Source organism: Mustela nigripes, chromosome X, assembly GCF_022355385.1.
Source record: "Mustela nigripes isolate SB6536 chromosome X, MUSNIG.SB6536, whole genome shotgun sequence".
Classification (NCBI taxonomy): domain Eukaryota; kingdom Metazoa; phylum Chordata; class Mammalia; order Carnivora; family Mustelidae; genus Mustela; species Mustela nigripes.
The window spans coordinates 4,095,077-4,115,653 of NC_081575.1; the positions used below are offsets into that span (position 1 = coordinate 4,095,077).

Genomic DNA, 20,577 nt, shown 5'->3' on the forward strand with positions numbered 1-20,577 from the left:
AACTCTCTGCTTAGCTTCTGGGGAACTGCCAGCTGGGGCTCACTGCCATTCACCTCACCCCCTGATAACACGCAGGTCCCCAGCCCACTCTCGTGCTCTCTCGAGAAGAACCCTCTGTCAGAGTCCCCAAATTTGGTGCCTGTGTCTCCTTTCTCATCTTCTTTGTTCCTGTAGGTTTGTGCCTTTAAAACAATGCCCTTTCCTGATGTTTTTATGGTGTTTTGGGAGGGGGACCTTCTATACCTTTAAAGTCATTCCTACTCTCAAAGTCAAAGTCTAACCCCCTCCCCCGCAGAAAATGCCAGACACTCAATAAACCCTCTACATTTCCCACAAACCAAGCTATCAAAAAATAAAATTTTTTTTTTCTATTTCATGGAAGACACGACACAGTTAACTAAAAGGATGAGCATTTCCACTCACCTGTTTCTCTCTCGCAGATTCACAGTTGTATAAGAAAGTCCCAAACCGGCAACTATACAGATGATCCAGAATTGTAATCAAAAATCGTTCATTGAACTCAAAAGCTGTAGGGAACTAGACAAAAACAAACACGCCCACAAAGCATGAAAACTTGGGACTAGCAGAGGCTGCCATTTGCATACGCCCTAGAGCTCACTGCTCAGTGAGCGGCACAGGACCGAGGAGTTCAAAGGAGGGTCAAGGAAAGGGATCAGAGGAAAACCAGCTGACACTCTGGGTTCTCCCGAGCATACAAGGCACACTGGGTAGTTTCAGCACCGACGGGGTCTTAGGTGCACAGGCTGGTCCCAAGGCAACGGAAAAGATGAGTTGGGATTCCGTTAGGAGAGAGGACGCAGTTAAATACTGAATTTTTAAAACATTACGGAAAATCCCAGGCATAAATAGCTGCGAGAATAAAAGCGCAAACCCCACGTACCCACCACCCGACTTCAGCAATGACTCGCGTAGGGCCGGACTCATTTCATCTCTCTCTGCCCTGCGTACCGTGAGGCAAATCCCGGACATTAGATCAAAACACTTAAACGTGAAGTCCAATGTAATTTTATCCCGTACACATCCCTTACCTGTTTTGACATCTGCCATACACAGTCAATAAACTGGAGGAAAATAGGAGACCGGTCAGCGTCGGCGTGGTTTTTATCACCATGGCCTATTCTCTGAAACGAAAGGATGGAGATGATTTGTTTTCAGTTACGGGTACAAAACCGAGAAAGCATATATAACCCACAAAGTGTGACAATACAACTCATCAATCTGCTTTCCAAATGCCAAGTTTCTCAGAGAGTAAATGGTGTCTGTTTTTCCTTGGCAATATAGAAATGTGCAAAGGTTTAGGAATACCGGAAGTCAAACATAAACATCTATACTACCCCAATGCCATCAGCTCAGCCTGCCGTTAAGTTAGCAGTGCCGAGGGGCCAACCCTCACGGCCGAAGCCTCAAGACCACGTCCAAAACGGTGCGGTCATTAGTAAGTGAAGTTCTTTCTCTCCTAAGAACAAGACAAAAGCCTCACCATTTATTTTTATTAACAATGACTCTTTCTACTTGAAAATGTTCTTCACATTCCTTCGGAAGTGTGGATGATCATCTGAGGGAGCTTGTTAAAAAGGCTTCTTCAGGGGCACCTGGGCAGCCCGGTCAGTTAAGTGGGTCTGACTCTGAGCTTCGGCTCTGGGCGTGAGCTCAGGGTGATGAGATCAGGCCCTGCGCCAGGCTCTACGCTCAGCGGGGAGTCCGCTGGAGGCCTCTCTCCCCCTCCGCCCTTCCCCCTGCTCATGCTTGCGTGTGTTCTCACTCTCTCAAACAGATAACTAAATAATTCTTCTTTTCTTTTTTTTTTTTTTAAGGCTTTTTCAGACCTGGAAATATGAATTTTAACAAGTTCTCGCAATTTTCAAATTGTGCGTCAGAGCATAGTAATGATAGTAACAATAATAAAGCTTTGAACGAGTCTAGCGGCTCTGTGAAAGGTATTTGGCTCTAATGGCTATAATTGTAGCTGAGAAAGAATGGTCACACAGTCTCAATTTCAACCCTTCTATGCAGGCTCCTGCTCTGATTTTCAAGTCAAACTGTAAATAGGGCAGATGGAGAAAGCGGTCTCCGGAAACAACTTTCACGACCCCCAAGGAATCGCACATACTTTTCATTTGACTCCTCAGATTTTCTTTTCGAAAGCAAATATATGGCTTAACCACCAGTCTCTCAATCTCAAACATGGACATGGAACACGTCGGCTTGACTGTTCACTTACAGATGCAAATTTATGTCCGAAACTTATCCATTCTTTCTGTACCAGTATTTCAAAGCCCTCGATGCTCCGATAGAAGCTGTCCAGCATCAGCATGGCCAGGGACGTCAGCTGCGCGGTCCGGTCCCAGCCGTCGCTGCAGTGCACCAGCACCGAGCTCTTCCCCGAGGAAACTTTGTCTGCTACCTGAATGGCTCCCGTCAGGACAAGCTGGCGAAGAAGAACACGCGATTAGTAGGCAACTGTAAGATATGGCTAAAACTTGAAATAATCGGTTTTAACTCCAGAAAAGGTCATGTTTTCAAAAATTACTATTGTCTAGAACAGAAAAACTTCTGCAAATGGAACAGCAGGGGCTCTGGGGCCCACTGCTCTTGCTCTGGGGCAATGGCATTCCGATGAGCCTAGGTCATAACAAAACAACAAACTCAATGTCCACAAGTCTAAACGGCATTTCAAACCCATTTTTATGCCTGTGAGTACATTAGCGTACGAGGGCTGTCTTTGCCAATGACCACAGCCTGGGGCTTAAACCACAGGAGTATATTGTCTGGCTGGAAGGCCTACACCAAAGTGTGGGCAGGGCCTGGCTCCCTCTGAAGGCTCTAGGGAAAGACCTGTTCCAGACCTTCTCATCGCTTCTGGTAGACTTCCTTGGCTCGTGGCAGCAAGACTCTAGTCTTCACGTGGTGTTCTCCCTGTGTCTGTGTCTCCGTGTCCAAATTTGCCCTCTGCATAAGGACACCAGTCTTACTGAAGCAGAGGCCCATCCTACTTCAGTATGACCTCATCTGCACTCACCGCACCTCCGAGGAACCTAGTTCTAAAAAGGTCACACTCTGAGGTACCGGGAAGGGGGGGCGGTCAGGGTTTCAATACACGGAATTTTTTACGGGGGAGGTTTCAATTCAACCTATAGCAGTGATCATTTTTTTAAAAAACATCACCGGCCCAACAGGTCTAGTTTAGACCTTAAAGGCCCGATACAATGGAAATCCCCTTTTATCCTTTAAATTGACAAAATATGAACTATTCTGTGGCTTGTAAGTGGAATACTTCCATCAAGATAAAGTGACAGCCTTCTTGTAAACATTTGAGACTGAGAAATACTACGAAATTTGTGTATACCAGGAGTTATTGCTAGGATGTCATTTTTGGGTGACTTAGGTATTTATGGACTTATTCTGTATGAAGCACAGAGTTCACCCATCACGAGTGTGCAGTGTGATAAGACCGCACACACGTACACACAGCTGCGTAGCCATCATCGCAAACCAGCTGTAGAGCGCTTCCATCACCCCCAGAGAGTCTCATGTGCCACCTGAGGTCAAGCCCTGCTCCTGCCCTCGGACCCCGGCAGCCACTGATTTGCTTCCTATCTCTACAGTTCTGCATTTACCACAACCGTCATCTAAATGGAATCACGTAATAGGTGGGCTTTTATGTCTGGCTTCTGTCACTTGGCGTCATGTTCTTAAGGTCCATCCATGTCATAGCCTGCATCAGTACTTCCTTCTTTTTACGGTCAAGGCATATGCTGTTGTACGGACAGATCACATTTTATTTATTCACTCCCTAGCTGATCAACACCTGGTTGTTTCTTGCATTTGGTTACTACAAATGATGTTGCTGTGAACTCTAGCACGCACAGATTTGTAGGGACTTAAGTCGTCATTTCACTTGGGTAAACACTGACGAAGGAAATGGCTGGATGACACAGTAAATGGATGTTTATTTAACTTTTTAGCAAACTGCTAAGCCGTTTTCCAAAGTGGTTGGACCATCTCTCATTGCCACCGTCAGTGTACGAGGGCTCCGTCTTTTCATGTGCTCATGATGCCATTTCTGGAGCTCCCCAAGCCCTAACAGCTCTGCAACAGTCATGCATTACAGTTGTTTTCATGGACTCAAGGCAAAGTCGGACTAAGCGAATGATCTGGTAGAGAAAACTTTAAAGACACATACTTTTTGTTATTTTTTTAACTGGATTTACTTATTTAAGTCAGCTCTATGCGCAGTGTGGGGCTTGAACTCACGACCCTGCCATCACCAGTCCCATATCGCACCCACCAAGCCTCTGAAGATCCGCACCTGCATTATTTTGATATAAACAGTAACTGCAGATAAGTGCCCAGAAGGACAGGTGAGGGGACCTCCATTATTCATACAGAAGTCACTGCTTTTAACTGACTAGAGTGGCTTTAATTCTTCAAGTGTTTTAAGCATCTCCTCAAAATCCTGTTTACAAATTTAATCTGAGGCACTGCTGAGGAAAGGGCTGTTGGATGCGACTAAAGGCAGCTTCACCCCAGACACTCCCCTCACCATGAGAAAGGGAAGCGGCCTCAGCCTGTGATCTTTCAAAATATTAGATGTTTTCCCCCAAAGTATGAATTCCCACCACTGCTTCTCGACAGGAAGGCTGCTAGTTATCTCATGAAGTGAAATTAGATTTTCAAAACCATCACTGGCAACTGTTGTGTAATCAGACGGCCTAGCGGCTGACGGGGAGGCAGCGTGTGGCGCTGGCTCCGTGGCCCGAGGCCTGGGTGTGAAACCTTCCGCCGCTTTGACCCGTCACACACTGCGCCAGTCACAGAGCCGTGGTTCCTTTCTCTCTGAAGCGGGAGGAGGAATGGTAGCCCCAGCACAGCCTGTCTTGGCCCGAAAGAAAGAATCCCCACGAAGTGACGACAAGGAGGACAGGTTCGGCGAACGCCGGCTGCCGTCTAGCTGCCTTCTCAGAAACACACAGTGACAGGTCACTTCCAAATGGGAAGGGCTACAGGGCAAGAGTGTTGAAAAGGACAGAAAAAAACCATATGCTCCAGAAACCACAGAGACATTCTACCCTGCTGGGGCTCCAGGGGCGGACTAGAATGGGGGTGGTCTTGCCTGTGAAGCTTGCCCTGTTTCGCACACAGTCGTGAGCCCACTTCGCCTGAATGCAGGTTCGTGGTGGCCATGCCATGTGTCTAGCAGCAGCTCTGGGGCTGCAAAACAGTGTGCGAGGCCGAATAGTGGGTCAGCCAAAGATGCCCCGGTCCTGGCCCCCAGATATCTGTGAATACCGCCTGGCATGGTAACAGAGACTTCGTAGATGTTATCAAGATAATGACTTCGAGACGGAGAGATTATCCTGGATCGTGGGGGAGGGCACTAAATTACATGCCACGTATCCTGATAAGAAGGAGCTGAGGGAGATTTCACAGAGAGAAGGCAGTGGGACCACAGGAGCAGAGAACGAAGTGACCTGGCCATAGCCAAGGAATGTCAGCGGCCACCCGGAACTCGAAGAGGCAAGGACAGATGCTCCTCCTGGAGCTTCCAGGAGCACAGCCCAAATGTGCCCCCCACTGATTCTGTAAGGTCCGGCTCAAGGCTACCCACATCTCTGCTCCCCCGTCTTCTGGCACGATGGGACTGAGGCCTGAGCAACCCTGAGTCAGAGGTCATTAAGGTGCCCGTCTGGCACCCCCATCACAGGTGGCCTCCTCAGAGAACACCGACAGTTTCTTTCATTTCCTTTCTATCTCCCTCTCTTTGGACAAACCTATAAAAATTGACAGGGGCCTTTTATAGCCTTCTCCATATTCTGTAGGTCCTAACTTCCATTCCACATCTTATAAAGATGGCCTGGACTCCTAATCTCCTCAGATAAGTCCCCTCGCCCCTTCTGCTTTCAAGCCCCTCAAATCCCAAAGGCCCCTTTCCTTCCACTGCCTTTGCCACGAAGGCTTGTGGCATGTAACACACCACACGGTGGAGCATTAGCTCTCCTGTTCATGAGCCTGTCACCTCTTCAACCGCAAGAACCTCCTGGAAGGCAGGAAGTATGTCTCGTACCTTTTTCCATTCATGGGGTCTAGCGCGCTGCTTTGCCTGCCTTTAAGAGTGCGATAATTTCTAAAATTAAATGTTTTATTTTAGAATAGTTTTAGATGTATAGAAAAGTTACAAAGATACTGCAGAAAGTTTGCATATACTCAAGTACATTTGCCACAACCTGTGAACCAATATTAACATGTTATGAAATTATTAATAAACTTACTAACTTATTTTTAATAGAGTCTGTACTTTATCCAGCTCTCCTTAATTTTCACCCAGTGTCCTTTCTCTAATCCAGGATCTCATCCAGGACCCACATTCCCTTACCGGTTACAATTCATTGGTTTTGCAATTTATCTTTGAGAATGACAAATTAAGAAAAAAATGAGAGTTAGGCCAAATGAAAATGCGATTCCTATCAAGTCTGAAAGTAAAATTTGACTAGAAAACAATTTATATTGATAATGCACCTATTTAAAGTAGGCTTTCTGTTTGTTTCCACAACAAAAAGGGAGCTTCTAAAGGTGTTAGTTCCCTCAGATAGCTTCAAGTACTTTTAAAGACTGGAGGGGTGTTGCTGATTTTATCAAGATGAAACACTGAGTATAATCGAAACACTAAGTTCATTCTTTAAAGTAAGTCAATTTGAAATTGGTTTCAATGAAAAAAACCCTCTCTCCAGGGCCCTGAGGGTCGTACCCAGCAACAGTTGGATAATAAGTTGGCTGTCTCTAAACAAATCCACGTGAAGACAGAACTTACTATTGGCAAGATGGAAAGTGACCGCTCCACAGACTGTGAAACTGTTCTGGAGTGAGATGCTGTGAAATCTTTAACTTAAAGGTAAGCACACTCTGAAGAGGTACGGAACTATCAAATGTAAGAACCTTATACGACAACTATTTCAGCTCTCACCGCTCAATTTTAGAATGGAAGGTACTGAAACAGATCCCTGTTCCACTGAACAATGACTTTCTTATTTAGGTACGGACATCTTTTTTTCAATAAAAAATATACTTGAAAAAAAATATACAAAAAAAAAAAAAGATACTTGCCTTGATGTGTTCTAACCAGTGAGTAGACTCCAAACTGGACAGCCAGTGAGATTCTTCCACATTAGGATAGACAATGTCTTTGACTTTTTTTAAAGATTCCCGCATGACATGAATGTTATGGATGTCTAAGAAGAAAAGTTCGGTGTTATGGTATGCGTCATCACTTTCATATCCTCCTCCTGTTGCCTGAGAAACAGCAAAACACACAAATAGTCAGCTGGGTTTTCTAGTTCATCAGAGAACTTACATGAATATTTCAAGTTATTGGTCCTCCAAATCTCCACCTTCCAGCTTGCACGCGGCGATCGACGGGACCTGACTTCCCATCCAACACCAAGCCTCAACGACATCAGTCACACACTGAGCTTGGGGCGGGGGGGACAACAACAGAAAAACCACCCAGCAGGCTGGCAGTTTGCTGGGGATCTGTATTTGCAAGGAAAAAAAAAATCACTTCAAATGTTCCATAATTACTAGCTCTTCTGGGCCTGGAAAGGCAAGAGCGGTTGTCAAGGGTCCCTTTCCTTGATGGGTTCCATGGCGGTACTCTCAGGCAGCGGGAGAGGGCAGGCATGGCGCGGACTCTAACAGCCCTCAGCTCAGCCCCACTTGCTCCGAGACTGAGGGGAGGCACTCAACCTCTTGGAGCCTCGGAGACTGGGCAGGCTGAACAGGTTTAAAAGGAGTCACACTCCACCACAGTGGACCCCAGCCACCATTCAGTGAGCCCCCGCCCCCCGCTTATGGCCATGCCGCCAGAGAGAGAGTACTATCCCCATTTTGTCACAGATGAGAGATGCTATTTAACTATCCCCAAAGTCACATGGTAATCAGTAGGACGCCACGTGTCTGAGTTCAAGGCCCACACCTCTTCTAGTGCGCCGTGACCATCTGTCCGCCCCGCGGACACCAGGGACAGAGCGCCGCACCACTTTCCAGCACGGCAGAGATACCCATTCTCCATATAAAGCAAAAGAAACGGAATGGGAGGAACCTGGCTACACTCTGCTTCACGTTTTAAAATGCCATGGAACATGTGGCCTCTGGCCCTTTAAGGAAAAGTTAAATAATTCAGAGACTTGCCAAGAAAGCAAAGTTCTCCAAGCTGAAATGGAAGGGGGAGGCATTGGACAAATGTGCCGTTGCTACATCTTGCCTCTTTTGTTTTTATTTACAACAATACAAAGAATATCTAACTTGTAACTCAGAACAGAAGGGCCAATGCATCCCATGTTTTGTGTTTTTTTTTGTTTTTTTTTTTTTAATTTTCCCAGGGTTAGTCACACAAGTTTCCTATGCAATGAAAGGAAGGCAACCACTTGAATTTCAAACCTAAAGTCCTCCGTACAAGCCAAAGGTGTTGGTCTTCCTGGTCTCTAGGTAAGAAAATAGGTTTTATTTAGAAATATGTGTCTAAAGCTTATGACAAACAGCATCAATATAAGTAGAAAACACACATTCAACCTTGTTGTTTTTTAAAAAGTTAATAGCTAATGAATACCTAGACAGATGAGCCCTATTTCCCTCTCCTACCCATGCGTCAGGGCATGTAACACCTCGAGGCTCTGGTCAGAGGCCCACAGAGGTGCTCCTACCCGCCCAGCAGTCACTCCCGGAAACGGCAGGTGCCCGGCTTGGGAGCAGAGAGCGAGCCTGAGTTTTGCCAGAGCTGCGAGCCACTAATGCAATGATAAGTCACCCTCGCTTGGATGACCTGCTTCTCTACCCTTATGGTTTTTAAAGAGTTAGAGCGATTTTCAAGAGATTCCCAACGCTGGAGTTTCTTTCGTAAATAACTGAAGAGAACATGCAGACAGATGAAAGGCAAAATGTACTGATCGCTCCTTGCCGAAGCGAAGGACGTTACTGCCGCTCTACTTTGATTCATCACGGTCAGCTGCGGCAAAACTGAAGCAGCCTGGTGCAGGCGCTTGTCGATGCCTGGGTTTTGCTTACTTTATAATGGTGTAATGTTGCTTATTACGTGGGGGGGGGGGGTGTAAATTTCTAAATATCCACGAGGGAGGAACAATCAGGTCCAAAGAGAGCAGAAGTCAGAAGGGTAAAAATCAATTAGCCAAGCATAGATTGAGTTTCCAAAGTTCAAATTCTCCATCTCTGGCTAGTTTTGAAGTCTTTTCAGTTTCCTTCTCTTCAACAAAAAGGAACAACCCTGATTATCGAGTACGGCGACACAGAGGTTCAAGGGCCTGTTGCTATGGATATAGATGACTAGGGGAGAGACACAGCGGGGGAGGAGGGAACGAGAGCTTGGGTTTTTCCAGAACGCCACAGACATCTTTAAAGCCTGGGTTTTTTCCCTTCATTTTTTCCTTCCCTTCATTCCTAAGAGCACTAGTAACACAGGCATATTTCCTGAGTGTTTAAGAGGCATTCAAGAATTCTGCTGCTGTGAAGCTGGGCGGGGTGGGGGGCTAGATTCTACTATCACAATAAGCTTTAAAGTTAATAGATGAAGGTAATCACTTTATATATTTTCATATTTTAAAATAATCTTTCTAGGGGCGCCTGGTGGCTCAGTGGGTTAAGCCTCTGCCTTTGGCTTAGGTCATGGTCTCAGGGTCCTGAGATCGAGCCCCACATCGGGCGCTCTGCTCGGCAGGGAGCCTGCTTCCTCCTCTCTCTCTGCCTGCCTCTCTGCCTACTTGTGATCTCTCTCTCTCTGTGTCAAATAAATAAATAAAATCTTAAAAAAAAAATCTTTCCAAATACCTCATTACAATTTTACATCATATTTATTTCAGCCTAAATGTGTACATAGAAATACTGCTTTTTATAAACATATTCAACTCTGAATTATATAGAAGGGATGGGTCAGAAACATCTAACATTACAAAGAATGCAAGATATTCATCTTTAGACTCAATTTCCTAAATGTTTTAATTCTACTTCCCAATTTACTTTGATTGCTTTACCTACAATTTCAAAATCATTTCCACTACTGAAACAAAAATCAACTGCAATTAACGCAGAGCTGGGCCAAGGGACCCCAGGGAGCGGAGGGAACTCGGCAGGCGCGAGTGGGTAAGATGCACGATCCACGTGCAAGTAACAGTGAGCAGAGCCGCTCACACACCCTTCCATTTAGGAAGCTGCTGCATCTCTCCAAGCTGCGTGATGACTTGTTTAGCTTTCAGGTTCTTGTCTTGTGCTATGAATAATTGAAAATGCCAGAAAAGTGACGCACCTAGCGTGTCACTGAATATACTCACCTTGTTGGCCACTGCATTTACGTTGGGTCTTGCATCATAGATTGTGAGTTTAGAAATTTGTCTGTTAGTCTCCCTGATAACATCGAGATACTTCTCATCGTCTTTATTCCGTTTACCACTCATACCAACGAGGGGCTGACTGCAACGCACGATGACGGTCTTGTTTTCTGGATGAATCCATGACAGCACCTATGGTGGGTTCAGAAATTTTAAGCTATCAAGAAAACGGCCAATCTCAAAACTATTAGAAATATAAAAAAAATAAAGCACTAACCATCATGATGCTGTGAGTCCGATTTGGCCAAAACAGAAACTTGTTTACCTGTGATTGCACGCTGTGTGCCTAGCAACACACGTTTAATGAGGACTGTTCAGAGACAACTAGAATAACCAATTTCATTAACCAGTCTTTTCTTAATTAGCACATCTCACAGAGATAAAATGCTTACCTAAAAAAGAGTTCTATCACTTCAAGGGAATAAAAAGCTTCTGATACTACTTCAGTTCTGTAGCCTGCCCTGGATTTCTCTGACAGAAACAAGGAAATCACCCTGGTACAATATCTTTATATAATACCAACTCACTTCTACAGGTCATCTACCCAACAGTCTCAATTCTAGGAAAAGAAAAAAAAAAGCTTTCAGGATGACCACAGGGCTGCCAGAGTTCCCACAATGAAGCTTAGGGAGCCGTACTTTGCACACAAGCCTCGCACAGGGGCTACCTGGTTTCGAAGCTCGCGGTGCAGGAGAAACAACACCTGTAGAGGGAGCTAACAAGTAATACAATAAGAGCTATAGAACTGTCCACTTTAAGTGGGTGAATTGTTTGGTAAGTGAATTAGATCTCAAAGCTGTTAAAAAAACAAAAAGGGAGCCACAGTGTGGACTCAGGGCGAGGCACACCTCTGCCATCGCTGTAACCTGGGCACAGAGCTCACAGCCTCTGCCGCTCCCCTCTCCTGCTTCATCAGATGTGGGGGTGAACGTGACTCCATGGCCCTGCTGGGGGGATGACGGAAGAAAACATGTAACGTACGTTCGAGGGACAGGCCAGGTGGCCTGTGAAGTCAGATACAGAAAACCGTGAAAAGCAGACACAAGAACCAAAGAACTCAGTTACTACAAGGCCAAACACACTGTCATCTCCGAAGTCACCCCCTCCACGAAGGCATGACAGTGAAAACAGGCTACTGAGAAAAGATCATTACCACAGCGTGAAGGAGTCCTTGTGCCATGCCAGAGACCAGTAAAAACACCACTGTGGCCCCTGAGAGTCCAAAGGCTCAGAACTGGGAAGCCTCGGGATAAGCACTGGCTCCCCGGGACCTCCATTTTCTAACCGGCAACGTGGAGGTGACACTGGCCCAGCTTGCCTCCTATGGCCCTTGCTTTGAGACAGATAAGAGACAGGAGATCCTTTTAGGCAAGTATGAATGTATTTTAATTTTTCAGGTTTACTGAGATATAAGTGATCTACAACACTGTGTAAGTTTAAGCTGTATAAGACGTTGATGTGGTGCAAGACCACTTTTTTTTTTAATTTCATAAACACCGCAGCAACTTTTAAATTTAAATCAGGTCCTAGGCAAGAAACTGCCGTGTGCCACCACCAGTGGCTTCCCTCCCTCCGCCCCTCTTCTCCCGGCCTGGGAATTTAAGGCTGCAGTCACCACGCCATTAACAGACAATACTTTTGTAAGCTGGTTTGCTTCTTTCTTTTCTTTTCTTTTCTTTTCTTTTCTTTTGGGATCTCCACAACCTTCTTAAAAAGGATGCTTGCTGTTTGGCTCAGAGCTATAAAGAATGGTCACTTCACAACACCAACTACCGTGACTGCTTTCAAAGTATAGGGTACTGTCTTAGGCTGTTCTGATTGAGGTTAGGATCTAGAAGCCAGAGATAATTAAGGATGTGCACACATATTGCGCCACCAAAAAGGTGTTGATCGCAGCACTGTGGATAATAATAAAAGATTAAAGGGAACCCAGATGTCTCACAACAGAAAATGGATAGAATACATTACGGCACACCTACACCCTGGCATACAGAATAATTTCTTTTTTTTTTTTTTTCAAATAAAAATATGTTTCCATGGAAGGAAGTTTGGAAGGACATAGAGCAAAATGTTAACAGTGGTTCTCACTAGGTGGCAGACTCCTTTTTGCTTATCGGCATTTTGTAAAATGTCTAAAATAATTATGTTACTTATATGTCAAGGACTCCTGTAACTTTAAGACAAAGTAACTGAGTAACTGAGTTCTTTGAGAACACAGGAATGCATATGAGAGCAGATGTATGCATTCATGGAAATACTGATTCATGCAGATCATTTTGTCATTCAACAATATCTTATAATCGTTCTTGTCCTATTTATACACACAATAACAAGAGTGCTTTCTCATCAACTCTTTTTGTGTTTTTATATGGGCTTTTAAAAAAGAACTGAATATCAAATATTAATGATTTCACATTAAAAGCAAATACATTTTCTGGTGTACAGTCGAAAGTCAGGTGGTCAGAAGGTGTATCAGAAAGAGGATATCATCTATTATTAAATATTCTTAAGCATGGTAATCTATAAAGATACAGACACGATGGAGAGCTTAGCCTTCATTTTATTAGGAAAAATACAGGTAGATTGGTGGCTGTTATGAAGTAATAAGGATCAATAAAATGGCTAAATAAGTAAAAAGCTAAGCATTCTACTGGCTCCACAGTAGACTCTCGCTCACTCAGGGTAGCAGAGACTAGTAGGTCCAGATGGTAGCTGAGCACAGCAGACTGGGCCCAGTTGTTTCATCTCTTCTCCTGCCCTAAATCCCATGAAATTCTCTCTCTTGCTCTCTCTCTCTCTCTCTCACACACACACACACACACACACACACACACAAACACACACACGCATGCGCACACACACACACTTGACATGGTACATGTTCAACTGAATGAAGGTAAAACAAAATCCATCCATACTACCCTAGCTTAGTTCTCCTGTGGATGAGACAGTGGGCACAGAAAAGTATGTCACAACAGAGCAGAAGAGGAGTAAGTAAACTTGTAACTCTAGCCTCGTTGGCACAGTACTCTAGCAAAACGAGCTAAAGAACATATGTTCAAGTATGGAACCACCAAGAGATCATTAACATATGAACAGACACTCATAATCAGAGGAGCGAGTGCATTTTAAAAGTTGTGATTCCTATTATGTTGACATTCTACAAAAGTTTCACATGAATGTCCTTTTAAGGACAAAAAATGTCTAGACTTGGAGTTAAAGGCAAGGTGACATTAAATCTTCATTTCTTCAATCCTTGTTTTTCCAAAATCTGTTATTTAGAAAACCAAAACAAAACAATGTACTTATTATGACATGTCCTAAAAATTAAGAGGGGAAAAAATTCTCTAAATTTTTAGTCAATAAAATTTATGCACACAAAGTAGACAGTATGACTCATACATAAATATTTAAGAGCCAAAGAGAACTTTGTGAACTAGGTCCAATGATACCGTAAGTATACTGTCTGGAATAATCTGCACTTGGCTCCAGTTTGCTAACTGCATTCAGAGAGCTTGCAAATGTGATGAGGACAAGCTAGACCTACTAAAGCTGCCATGTGCTCTATGTCATTTCCAGTATGATTGAGCCGACGCTCATGGAAAGCCCATCACACGTCACGTACAGTATTACAAAGGTGAAAACCAGAAACCCTCCTCTTTCCCTCTTTCCTTCCAGCTAGCACTTGGTTGACTTATGCATTACTTAGACCCTCTCTCAAATAAGAATTAGTTTGCACTCATTCTCTGACCTTGATTGTGAGCTCTGGAAGATGGGTGCTGTCTTAGTTCTTTTCCCAGCAGGCGTAGCACTTTGCACTCAGAAGGCACACTGTGGCCTGCAATTCCAAGAGTGTTTCTCTGACCTGACTATTTTTATGGGCTAAAAGGCAATCTCTGAGGAAAACATTAACTGTAGTACTCACTGGAATCCGATTTCTGGATCTAAAAGTTGCAACTCTCCTGAGATCGTCATCTGAGGCACGATATGGAACCACCAAGAGAGCAGGGTAAGTGTCACAGAGTTCATAGCACTTATTGATAAAACTTATTCTCCAGTGGTGATTGGGCAAGCCCTGTAGGAAAAAAGGAAGTCTAAGTCAGTACTCCATGACTTTGTACCTGGATTTGGCCTTGGGTCTCCTTTCTTCTTTCTAGCAGAATCTGCACATGCTTCTTTGACCACAGGGTAGTGACCGTCTACCGATTTATACTAAAGGGAGCCAAATCCATAATCCAGACAACATAAGAACACAAGACAAAACACTGGTGGTTCCCATAATTCTAGAATATCATTGATGAATACAGATTCTCTTGAATTTGAGATCTTCCTTTATTTCATGTCAAGCTATCTTTTACTACTTGTACAATAAAGATAAACCCAAGTTCATCCCCCACCTGTATACCCCACCCCCACCCCAAAGAAAAGTGCATCATGTAATTTCAACCTGTGTCTAACTGAGGATAGAAAAGAGATAGGGCAACTCCCTCTCCCTGCTCAAAACAGAGTGAATGCTTCAGTCTGCTCCAAAGTAGAAAGAAGCTAAGTTTATGAAGAAAGTCACAGAGGGGAAATAGAGGAAAACCCCTCTGGGGAGGCTCATTTCGCCACCTCCTAAAAGTTTTTTCAATCAAGTGGTTTGGGATTGGTGATTGCCCTATAGGGCTGTGTGAGAAATACAGTCATCTGCATTCTAAGCACACTGCTAAGGCGACAGGGAGACAAGGCGTACACCTCCCGTCCTGTCATTCACCCACAAAACCGTATCTAGTATGGACAAGATCCAGAGGTGGTGGAATATTCTCTCCCCATACTCACAAATACACAAATACACAAACAAAGGTGAGCTATGTGGGTGCTTGCTTTAGGGACAGACATTGTACCTTTTCCTTAGGTCTGGTCCTATAGACCACGGACCAAACAGGTGAGTCTGATGCTGAGTCCAATTAGAGAGTTATAAGTCCCATGAGAAAGTTATAGGAAGAAAAGATGAAATATAATGGCAGTCTAAAACAAGATACCTTTCAACAGTTCATACATGCATGCAATCTTAAACAGGAACTGTCTTGTATCAAGCTAGGAACACTGATCTAAAAAAATAAGTCTTAATATGTCAGTAACACTCCAAAACTAAGATACAGATATTTAAATACATGATGCTACAGAGGTCTCCAAAACATGCAAAATGTTTTAATGGTCTTTCTTCTGCCTCAATAACTGACCCAGAACAGAGGTCATTAAAAAACGAGAGGTATAGATAGCCTTCGGAAACTCAACGCTCTAAAGCTGACTTCCGGAAGCATAGGACATACTACCTCATACATGGGATTTAAACTCCTGCACCCACATTCCTGAGCATCGAATCTGCTTACAAATATGCACACCACTGGTCAAGACTAAAAAAAAAAAAAAAAAAAAGAGAGAGAGAGAGAGAGAGAAGAGAAAATCAACACAGGTCCTTGGTAGTGGAGGTGGTGGCCAGAAGGTTCTTCTCAAGTCTAGGGTTCTAAGATTTTACTTTACCTTCACTTCCTTTTCACATAAGGCAATCAGGCTTGATCTGATTCTCAAAGCTCACCCGACAAAAGTTCCCAATTATTTTAAGAGCTGTGTAGGATGAGAACTATGAAAAACTCCATCACATAACTCCAAGCTAGCCTACAGATTTGGTTAAATCAGAGGTCAAATTGTGGCTTTTGGACATAAAACACACAGGCTCTTCTTCACAAAAGTGCCACAAGAGACTTTTGTCCCTGAATAGCAGCACTGTACCACCGTGTTTCTTACAGCACAACAACCATGCACGTGGGTGAGGTTTACAGAAGAGAGCAGCAAAAGCAATTTGAATATCCATCCATCAAAGCTTTCTTGGAAAAGACATCATTACAGGGAAACCATTCTAATTCATTTCAATCTGCAAATCAGAATAAATATAATTTGAATCTAGCTGTCAGTGATAGTCAAGCTCCCAGGTACGTAAATATATAGTGACACGAATTCCTAAAGAGTAAGGTATAGAAGTTTGACTCCTCTAAATTCCAAATATTTGATTCATTTCATATGTCTGCGATTTGCTACATGACTTACCTGCCTTCTGTATTCTTCGACTGGGTTATAAACCATCCACCCATCCACGTTAAACTTTTCTTCATTTAGAAATGCAAATATGGGCTAGAAAAGGCAAAAGGAAAAAGAAAAGAATTTCAAGTTCCACGTGACGGAATTGATAGTCTCCTAATTCCATGTCCTCTGGGTTTGCCTACCATGAAATCACAACCCAAAGCGAGACTTTCAAAAAAAGGAGTAAGAGTGGGAAATGAAGACCAGATTTAATGCTACCTTCTAGCTTGAGTAAGCATTACTTCTGAGACCTCAATTTTCTATGGCTACAAACATCTCTTTTCATTTGTTCTTTTTAAAAAATGATGTTCCACAAACATCAGATTTCTAGACCAAAACATACCTATCTATTTTGAACAGCATTAGCAATTGATCAGGTAAAAGCCACTTAAAAAAAAAAAAAAAAAGAAATTCAGGAATAATCACTAAACAGATGACTGTCTCACAAGGGAACAATACCATGTTTATATCTATTTTAAAAGGGAAAGGACATTAGGAAAATTCTTAATTAACTGTTCTCAGTGAGTTCTGAATCGATGCCCTGACCTCCACGCAATGATAGGACGTGGCCCTCTCTGTGTCCCTGTGCTCACTCTGGAGGCGATATTGACGAATTTTACAGCTTCAAATGCCATCTGTATTCCAGTGACTCCTAAGTATTTCTGGCTCTCCAGCCCCGACTTGGATCTGCACACCTGGCTGTCCAAGGGACCGCTCCACAACTCCAGCCTGCCTCCAGAGGCATCTGGAAGACTCAGAAGTTAACACGTCCAAAGCCAAACCCATCCTGCTCCTCTCACAGCCTCCCCACTTCGGTCGATGGCAACCCCATCCTTCTAGTTGAGCCCAATACCTCGGTGCCATCCTCATCAGCTCACTGCCACCGCCCTGCTCTAAGCCTCAACCATCTCTGCTTGCATCACTATAACCTCCTAACTGGTCCCCTACTTTGCCTCTTAACCTCTAAAGTCAGCGTAACAGTGTCACAACCTAAGTCAGCCCGAGTCATTCCTCTGCCCCAATCTTCCTGTGCTTTCCATCTCACTTGGAGTCAAGGCAGAAGTCCGCCCAGTGGCCTACACACAGCTGTTCGCCATCTGGCCACAGTCCCTACCAGGCCTCTGCTCTCCCATCGCCCCCTCCGCTCCAGCCCCGCCGACCTCCAGTTTCGCTGTTCCCCCAAAGCACCCAGCACATGCCAACGTCAGGGCCTTTCCACCTGCCGTCCCGCTGCCTGGAATCCTTTTCCCCCATGGCTTTCCCTTTTATTTCTTTCACATCTCTGCCCAAATGTAACCTTAGTCAGTGAGACTTATTCTGACACCCTACAGAGAGACTCCATGCTACCCCTCCCAGAACAGCACCCCTCTTCTCCTTCCCATCTTATTCCCCTATTACCTACGACCATCTGACACACTGCACGTTTCCTTGTTTGTTTACTGTTGGACTCCCACTGTTCCCTGCCCTAGACCATGGGCTCCATAAAGAGAGACACCTGCTTGGGTCACATCCTGTATCCTCCGTAACCGGAATGGTATCTGGTCCACAGTAGGCAGCATACATACTCGTTGGCCCAGAGAAAATGCCCAGTCTATACAGCCCCTGTACAACCACGTTCTCGCGAAGCACCGGGTTTGGGCACTTTTTCCTCTCGGTTATCTTCCCCGCCACCCACTCTCCTCTGCTGTCGTCCTGCAACTGTGCACGCCAGCCTCCCCTCCCCTACACTACACGGCATTTCTGGAAAAGCCTTGCTCGGCAGCAACAGCTTTATGTATTCAAAAAGCCAGAGGTTTAAGGTAAAAACTGACTAGGAGACTGCTCTCCGGACTGCCTTCTTGAACTCTCTGAAGCACGGGGGCCCCCCCAGCAGGTCTCAGGGCAGGCAGTGGTAGGCCCAAGCGCTGTGTAGTCTACGGCGGGCAGGACACCAACCACATGATACTGAGCTAGCTAAGCAATCCGCCGAGGCTTCACACGGACACGGAACCCCCGGCAGTCCTTAATTATTCCTACCACTGCGGGATATGAATGATTCCTGTTACTTGAAGTTTAACGCAAAGGCGGAGGGACTTTTGATGGAAACAATCTGTAGCACGCATCAACGTGCTCTGCTGGCGACCTCTGGCACTGGAGAGCGTATGATCAGCTCCGCCCGCCACTGCGCTGCTCACATACGTGTAGACGGCGGTGGTCTGAGACACAGGGCTCCTACCCCCTTTACAAGACCCATATGCTGCTTTCTTGAAATGAGTTCCTGACTTCCACGTTGTTGTTTTTTTTTTTTTTTGGTTTATTTTGTTTGATGGTTTTTAGTTATTTGCCGCTTTCCCATGCAGCTCAAGTGAATATGGCAGCCTTTTAAAAACAGAATAAAATGACTAACTTGAAGGCCAGATAAAGCTTTCTCTCCAGAAAAATCGTCATATGTGTTAATGCCATCAGGACCCTTTGGCTTGCCAGCAGCATTTTCAATGTAACTGTTTCTCAGTTACAAATAATAAAGCAACTCCTTTCTTGCTTCACATATTCTCTTGTATCTTATATTAAAATTACTGAGGTATATAAGTTCATAAAATCATTATCAGAAGATGAAAGTTATGTAGCCCAAACCAAAATTATCTCTATAATTTCTTTTTTTTTACGATTTTGTTTATTTATTTGACAGACAGAGATCACAAGCAGGGAGAGAGGCAGGCAGAGAGAGACGGGGAAGCAGGCTCCCTGCCGAGCAGACAGCCCAATGCGGAGCTCGATTCTAGGACCCTGAGATCATGACCTGAGCTGAAGGCAGAGGCTTAACCCACTGAGCCACCCAGGCGCCCCTATAATTTCTTTAATAGGTTTGCTTTTAGGCAACTCTGAATACAAGTAATATAAAAAATTGTCATTAATAGGAGAGTGGGTCCAGTGTCCTTGTGGTAGCACCATCTCAGGCGGCCTTTCTCAAGAAATCATTCTGGAATAACACTGCACATTCTAAATGACATCCAGATATACAGGATGAGTCAATGAACTGGCATCCTTTACCTCTGAAACATGCCTCTGAGAACTCTGTGATGGAAACAACTCCCAGGTTAAGAGCTAAGAGCCGGACCTGGAGCTCAGATATTTCAGGAAAATTTATGAATCAACCAACAGCCAGATAGTCCTGGTCATGAAATAACACAGGAGCATATCAAATACTGAATTGGAGCTTAAGGTCGAAAAGACCAGGTGTCTAAACCAATATTTTAACCATCCAAATAAATTAGCTTACAATTACAAGAAAATATATATATATACATTTTAATATTTTGTCTATTTGAGAGAAAGGGAGAGGGAGAGAACAAGCAGGGCAGGGGAAGAGGAAGAGAGAGTCTTAGCCAGACTCTGCACTTAGCACAGAGCCCAACACAGGGCTCAATCTCACAACCCTGAATTCATGACCTAAGCTGAAACCAAGAGTTGGATACTTAACTGATTGCACCACCCAGGTGCCCCAAGGAAAAAAATATTTTAAAAAAACTATTACTTGTTAGTTTTTAAAGAAAAACACAATTCAAACATGAAGTTGTTGGTATCTGGCTCCCCTGAGGCAAGCTTTCCAAAAGAACCAATGCGGATGTTTTCTAAAGTTGGATGTACCCAGACTGATTTCCCAGGTTATTTTCATTTTTACCTATTTTCTTTTCCTCTTAAAGATTCAGGTAAGAGAATGAAGCAAGAGTTTTAAAACAAGCTCTCAACAGGATAACATAAATGTGGATTATTACCAAAACTACTTACTAAGTATTAAAGCAAAGCAACAAAACCCTTCACCTGTACCTCATTATTACAGAGTACAAAATTCCCCACAAGTGGTGACTTGTGACAAGTCTTAAGCTCCTGTCCGAACACTGTTAAAACCTAAGGTTAATGAGTTACATGCCTTGAGATTTTTAGCTGTCATTGATTTTCTCTTCTTAAGGCTTTGAGTCTTTTCGGACTTTAGCAGAGGGCTGCCATTTCCAGGGATTCCTAACTCTATCCCTGGATCGCCTGAGAGCCTCTCTTAGGGAACCAG

General features: G+C 44.2%; 1 protein-coding gene across 5 annotated transcripts in view; it reads right to left on the bottom strand.

The window, feature by feature from the left end:
* MTM1 (myotubularin 1) overlaps positions 1–20,577 on the bottom strand; it is a 90,830-nt gene that overhangs the window by 11,451 nt on the left and 58,802 nt on the right. For all 5 annotated transcript variants that reach the window (XM_059385078.1, XM_059385077.1, XM_059385076.1 and 2 more), the window contains 7 exons: positions 16,500–16,583; positions 14,338–14,487; positions 10,356–10,544; positions 7,123–7,308; positions 2,243–2,449; positions 1,050–1,142; positions 424–537 (listed from right to left, as the gene is read on the bottom strand). In XM_059385078.1, coding sequence (XP_059241061.1) covers positions 424–537; positions 1,050–1,142; positions 2,243–2,449; positions 7,123–7,308; positions 10,356–10,544; positions 14,338–14,487; positions 16,500–16,583 — 1,023 coding nt within the window. The remainder of the gene's footprint in view (positions 1–423; positions 538–1,049; positions 1,143–2,242; positions 2,450–7,122; positions 7,309–10,355; positions 10,545–14,337; positions 14,488–16,499; positions 16,584–20,577) is intronic.